The sequence below is a fragment of the Hibiscus syriacus genome, unplaced genomic scaffold (assembly GCF_006381635.1).
Source record: "Hibiscus syriacus cultivar Baekdansim isolate YM2019G1 unplaced genomic scaffold, ASM638163v2 tig00116997_pilon, whole genome shotgun sequence".
Classification (NCBI taxonomy): domain Eukaryota; kingdom Viridiplantae; phylum Streptophyta; class Magnoliopsida; order Malvales; family Malvaceae; genus Hibiscus; species Hibiscus syriacus.
In genome coordinates this window covers 5,550,343-5,557,117 of record NW_024063513.1, presented here as the reverse complement: position 1 = coordinate 5,557,117, position 6,775 = coordinate 5,550,343, and the positions used below count along the sequence as shown (strand labels likewise).

The 6,775-nt window shown below is 31.4% G+C and overlaps 1 protein-coding gene across 1 annotated transcript; it reads right to left on the bottom strand.

Annotated features, from left to right (window-relative positions):
- Positions 1–681: 681 nt before the first annotated feature.
- Positions 682–3,706, bottom strand: LOC120194089 (branched-chain-amino-acid aminotransferase 2, chloroplastic-like). Its single transcript, XM_039196487.1, has 10 exons — positions 3,631–3,706; positions 2,929–3,002; positions 2,510–2,685; positions 2,045–2,175; positions 1,803–1,934; positions 1,612–1,710; positions 1,353–1,469; positions 1,149–1,244; positions 948–1,060; positions 682–839 (listed from the first exon to the last, which is right to left on the bottom strand). Exons 1-10 carry the CDS (start codon positions 3,697–3,699, stop codon positions 725–727), a joined length of 1,122 nt encoding a protein of 373 aa, XP_039052418.1. The 5' UTR covers positions 3,700–3,706; the 3' UTR covers positions 682–724.
- Positions 3,707–6,775: the final 3,069 nt, after the last annotated feature.

Here is a 6,775-nt window from a genome sequence, read left to right as displayed (position 1 = left end):
AACTATCATTCGCTGAAGACTTTAAAAAGTAGTATTAGGACAAAAATTATGAAAAAGCCTTTTTGATTGGAACTCATAGGGTAATCGGTAATGATTTCATGCATAGTTGGACATTTTAACATTTAATTTAATATCTCAGTTAATGGGTTAACTCCCACTCATACTACTATCACATTTTTAATAAAAAATGATGAGTTTAGAACATAATTAATAGTCGAGTGATCATCCTATAATTTTCAATAGTTGAGACACCCAACAAAGCAACACCTTATAATTAAGACCATTTTATAATTTTTAATAATGAAAGACTCAATAAAATAGTACCATGTAGTTAGGGGACTATTTGTGTACTTTATCTATGATTTTACTAATTTGATGAGTAGAGTTGCACGAGTTAAGGGCCGGTCAAGCTCAGCCCACTTGGTAAGGCCTATATATCTTTAAGATGAGCCTGCTGCATCACTACCATCTTACAAAGATTGTTATAGCATTTATATAAAGGCAGCCAAAATAAATTGGGATTTATCAAGTAATTAACGTATATATGAAGATTGAACTTCAGAAATCTATTAATCCATCATACTCCAAATATAATTTCCAATTTTCATGTTATTCATAAGCAGATTTCCATAGCCAGTTTTCTTCTGCGATCATTGCATCGATTGCAAGCTTAAAAAAGTGTGTTGATATATGATTACACCAAATTATACAAAATTTCAAGAGCCTAAAGGATCTCGACTGTCCATCCTTTCTTATCCTCAATGCGACCGGTTTGCAGCCCCACCAGAGTTGAGTATAGATCCTTGCTGACCAAGCTACCCTCTGTTTTGAATTCAATTCTGCAAATATCCATACATATAAGGTCAAACAGATCAACAATATTGACTTCCAGTTTTCCATGGGTCATTTCTGTTCCTTTTTTTCCTTCAAAAAATACTATCAGTTACCTTCTGTTCTGATGTGTAATGCTACCTACTGGAGCAACTCCGACTGCGGTTCCAGTGCAAAAAACTTCATCAGCATCAACCAAGTCATCGACTGGAATTGCCCGTTCTTCAACCTGAACACATTAGTCTCGTATTAAATCCTGTCCTTGTCTTATTTGCAGTATTTGAACATTGAAGTTTTAAGAAGCATCAAATATTCACCTGGTAGCCATGATCCCTAGCAATCCCGAGGATGCTTTTTCGAGTTACCCCTTCAAGAATAGTGCCATTTGTAGCTGGAGTTGAGATATGGTTGCCCTATAAATGTTCAAGATATGGTCATATGTTTCTTTGGTTATCAGTTTAGCCTATAAAAAATGTGATAATAGGCCAGGTATTAGCCCGAAATAAAAAAAGCATCAATACCTTCACAAGGAAAATATTACAAGACGAGACCTCCTCCAGATACTTCCTATTCAAGACATCAAGGTATAGAACATCAGAAAATCCTCTTTCTTTAGCTCTGGCTATTGCTTTCAGAACCTGTAACAATGGCATAATAAATTTACAATAGGATATATAGTGCCTATCTTTAGCTGTCTCGTAGAACTTACAATTAATGACAAAGTAGACTCTACAAAAAAAAATCAATATTGAAACATTGAAATGCAAGTATGTAACGCACTGGAGCATAGTTTGTGATTGTCTTGACGCCTCCAGCTCCTCCAGGAGAAGCCCGAACAAACTCTTCATCAATATATAAGTTCAATGGTGCAGTACCCTCCTGAATCCAGGATAGTCACAACATAAATAAGCCTTTCTTTGGAAATCCAAGGCTTGAAAAAACAAAGAGAGAATAATTATAAAAAAGTCCACCTTGAAATAGTTGCGGACAGGGGAAGCATATACAATAAATGTATACTCCGGGGCCGGGGCCAAACCTAAAATAGGACCAGTCCCCAAAAGCAGAGGCCTAACGTACAGTGACCCATTTCCTGGTGGAGGAATCTGCAGGAAATCATGGAATCAATTCATAAGTTTGCAAGAAGAAAATGAAGTGTAAGAGTAATAATTTTTTGGGGAAAATAGAAAGAGAAGCACAGTTTTATCAAATCTACCCAGCGCTTGTTAGCAAATACAGTTTCTTTTACTGCATCGACAAATTGTTGAATGGAAGGTGATGGCATTAACATTATTTTCTGCCCGGTTTGCTTTCGTACCTTCGTATAAGCCCTGGAGCCTGGATAGAGTTTTCTGTATTATTTTGCCTAAAACATAATAGTGACATTTTTTTTCTTCAAATAATAATAAAGGAAACATCTTTATCCAATCTTTACTCAAAGTTTAGATTTTTAAAGATTTGGATTTGACAAATCTTGCATGCTAAACACACATCAAACGTGTAAATCAAAATATAATTATTAATTAATGAAAAAGTTCGGTAAATGGATTCCCATCCAACGCAGCAGCAGCAATAAGAGAAATATCTCGCAAGTTTCTTCAGTTCGGTCGTCAACTCAACGCTTTTTCCCCCCTCTACAGTGAATAATTTGTTTATTGAGCGAAAAGGGAAAATGGAATGCTTGCCTGTCCATAATTTAAGACGCCAGCGGAAGGGCTTATTTCGATATTGGTGTAGCGATTCAGTGTTCCTTCTTTAAAATTTTCGTCTTTGGAACATCTCATTTCGTACATGTAATCAGTTGGTGTCAGACCAAATCCAAGTTTATCCCAGTCCACATTAGCGTACCCATCGTCACTATTTTCAAATTAATAGTATTTTAGAAGGAAAAAACAAAAAAAAAACAAAACAAAGTTAGGAATAAAATAAAATATTCAGCACTTATCCATAACATTAATGAAGACGACTCCCACGGCTTCCGGTCTTTTTTTTAAAATTTCTCTTTGAAAAACCTAACACAATTTTTGGAGAAACATGCATGCGTCCATTTTAGTTCAATTTTGTAGGGAAAATGGCGGATCCCCTGTTTTCTGAAATTACCTGGAAGCTGGTGGTTGAGTCGCTTTTAGCAGAGCAGCAGCAGCCTGAGATGTGTGCCCTCGGTAATTCACAAGCTATAAACATGTATAAAACAACGTATTAGTTGTACCTTTGCAGCCTAAATTCAACGTTTTACATACTATGATTTCATTTTAAAAAAAAAACCTATTATCTTGGACGATAACCTGAGTCCTGAAATACAAAACATAAGTTAGCTCAACCTTTGTTGTTCAGATGTTAAATTTTTGGAAAATATTGACCAAGTGGGCTACTATTATCTGTTTGAATCATAAGTAAAAACAAGTGGCTTCGAAATATATAAAACAGCTAGAACTCAAAAAGCAGTAGGGCATCTGATTCCTGCCCTGGTTCAATCGTTGGGATTCGGTAAAAAAAATACTGTTGTTGATGTTCTAGGATTAATTAAGCTCTCCGGTATTAGCCTTGAAGGCGAATTAGGTATCCTTGGATTATTGTAAACAAGAGCAAACAAAAACCAATTATCGTTATGCGAAGTTCGAACAAAAAAAGATTAGAATCATTAAAATCCACCTAAGAACAAAGAACGGTGCCGATGATACTCTGGAAGGGAATAGAAAATGAAAGAAACGAAGTTTTCATGCAAACAAAAGAAGTGGAACAAGAACAAGAGACACCGCCAAAGATATATTATTGAAAAGTGGATATAAATATAACATCTACCTTGGATGGAAAAGAAACAACCCGTAAGGATTGAACCAGGTTTCGCATGCGGTAACTCCCTTGAATCATGTTTTTTTTTTTTTGTATGTTTCTTAATGCAATCGTGTCTGAAGAAGGAATACGCAGTTGGGTTTATTAAGAAACTCCAGAGAAGGGATAAATATTTTGGAGAGAGAATTATCGGAGCGAAAAAGATGTGAAAACAAAGGAAATAATATTCAAGTCGTTGAACCAATAAAACGAGAGAGACGTTTTCGGGGAGGAATGGTGCTATAAAGAAATAAGGCGCCAAATATAAAAAGGGCCGTCTCGAGACGGAATTGTCCACGTCAATATGGCAAACAAAGAAAAACTGCAAAATGGAACAAAATTTCGCTAAAATACGTGCAGTGTGCAAATAAATAAAAATATGTTGTGTTTTTATTTTAATATTTAAAATCCCATCCTAATTCAACTGAATTGCTTTTCTTTTCAGAAAGATCGTTGAAGTTATTTCTAATTATATTACGTGTTTTATATCCTATTAAGAATAAGTATATAATATTATAGTTTGAATTAATATTTGTCAAATGCTACGTATTGATTTAAATATTAATTAATAATTAAATTAGATTTTATTATAACTATACTGATTAAAAATTAATTGGTGATTATATTTATCTAGATAGAAATTATGTAGAGTAAGAATTGTAAGTGGTCAAGTTTATTCTTTCTATACATCAGACCTTAACTTTTTAGAAATATAATGAGAGAATTATATGAAAAACATAATTATTTTGAATTATATATATATATATATATATATATATATATATATTAAAAAATTAAATCTAAACAATATATATTTATTTTATTAAAATTAATTAATTAAAATATATAAAATAAATAATGTTAAAATTTAAAAAAATCAATTAGGAAATTTTAATTGGGACAGGGTAAACCAAAAAAAATAGAAAGGTTTGGAAAACTATGTTAAATTTGAAAATTGAGGCTGGGGAGAAAAAAAAAACTAGGGTTAATTAAGATATGGGTCTGGTTTGAATTCCATCGTTTAATGCTTCAGCTTAAGTAGGTTTGGCTTGTTTATTTTTTTGGAAAATTTTCGGTGCTCGACAATTAAATTGTAAAAAGCTAAAAGTATAAGGTACTCAACGTATAATTATATTTTAGTTAAAAATGTAATCGTAATTTTAAATAAATCAAAATTTTAATTTAATTATTTTTAAATGTTTGTTTTTATATAATTTATAATATCTCAAATTTTGGATAGTGACCAAAATGCAAAATTTGAAAATTTAAGTGACTAAAGTATAAAATATGAAAAAAACAAGGACTAAAATGATAATTTTAAAAAGTTACAATCCGGCCCCGTAAATAAATAGTTTACCTCAAAAATGATGTTTATGTGGGAATCAAAAATTTTGTACGGATTTTGTATAAAAAGTTATAAAACGATAAAATTTGAGAAAAAAATCGGTAAATCGGATCGAATAGAAATTTTAGAAAAAATTGAAGGATAATAAATTAGACCTCAAAATATTATTTCCGCATTTTTAAAATGTTGGAAAATAATATAAACCATTGGATTTGAGGATTTAATTCCATGTTAAATCTGGACAGTTAGATTAAATTGGTAAGATTATAATTTTTGGGAAAATTCAAGGGCAAATCGGTAAAGTGTGAATTTGTTTGTTCATATTTGACTTTTGGAAGATGATAAGGTTGAGGTGTCTTGGTTTGATGGTAAATATGAAGTTTCATTAAGGGTAAATTGATCTTTTCCCAATTAAATATATTTAATATTCATTAAAGCTTAAATTAAAGGTAAATTAGCATGAAATTAATCTAAAATTTCATGCCAACTTATTCATCTTCTTCTCCATTGTCATGAACCCCTCCAAAGGTAAGGAAAAAATTGTTTTCCATTTTTGAGCAATTTCCTTTGGATTTTGGGTTATGCCGTGTAATAGAAAATTGTTCTACATGAGAAATACTATCTTTTGGTGCCATTTATGCTTACTAATCTTGCTTGATTTCAAAGATCCCAAATTCTAGGGTTTTTGTTCACATTAGGGTTCATGAAATTGATGATAAATCTTGATTTTTTGAGGTTGTAGATTCATTTTTAAGCTTGTGTGATGATTAAAACATGTTCAATCTTCCTAGAAATTTTCTTTAAGATTCGGCCAAATTATAAAGTTGGAGAACTTTGTGTTTTGATGAAATTTGATTAGGGCTTTGATTGTAGAGATGTTGTAAAGTTAGATGAAAGTTGATTTCATGCTTGAATCGAATCAAAATCGAGCAAAATCATGGAAACCTTAGTTTTAGACTTTTAGAACATTCAACCAAAGCTTGTTTGGATGATAAAAATTATGGAAAAAATATGTAAGGGCTGGAAATGATATATGAAGTATCCTACAAGCCTTAGAAAAATTTTTGGGACCATTCTGTAATTTTTGAAAAGTAGGGGGACCAAATCGACAATTTTGGAAAAGTTGAGGAATGTTGTGTAATTGTTTAATAGTTGATGTACTATGCTGAAAAGTTCTGTTTGGGAACTTAAATGAGAGTTAGGATGTGAAATTTGATCATTTTGGAACTTTGGAAAGTTTGTTATTTTTATGCAATATTCGAATAGTTAAGGTGCTTAAATATAATTGTGCCTTATTAAAAGTACTTGGTTGGTAATAATTTCAATGATGGAGTTTTGGTATTTAAAATTTAAGTGATAAAATGATGAAGGATCATTTTATGTAAATCGGAAAAGTTTGTGCAAATATTAAAAGAATTAATAAGTGTTGAAGTATTTTGGTAGATAATAAGTTTCAAGTATAATTATGGATTTTTGATTTTGGAAATGTATTTATATTAGTACAATACTAACATATGTATTGATATCAATTTGTGATTTTGTACATATCGTAATTGATTTTGTGATCGAAGCAAATCGAGTATAAACGGATTAAGTGTGGAACATAGTGAGGCACACCTTTTGATATAAAGTGTCAAAGTAAGTGCAATACATGCATGACATTATGCATAGATATTTTATACATCATCAGGAAGACTTACGATGAGTCTACCTTGTTTATATCATCATAATATTATGTCATTATTCATAATATCATTGATAAATATGATA

Excerpts from the sequence above, each read along its gene's own strand:
- LOC120194089 (XM_039196487.1), bottom strand. The coding sequence starts at position 3,699 with ATGATTCAAGGGAGTTACCGCATGCGAAACCTGGTTCAATCCTTACGG. Across the intron at positions 2,686-2,928 it reads ACTCAACCACCAGCTTCCAG|TGACGATGGGTACGCTAATG; the intron begins GTAATTTCAGAA and ends ATTTGAAAATAG. Across the intron at positions 1,711-1,802 it reads CTGTCCGCAACTATTTCAAG|GAGGGTACTGCACCATTGAA; the intron begins GTGGACTTTTTT and ends TCCTGGATTCAG.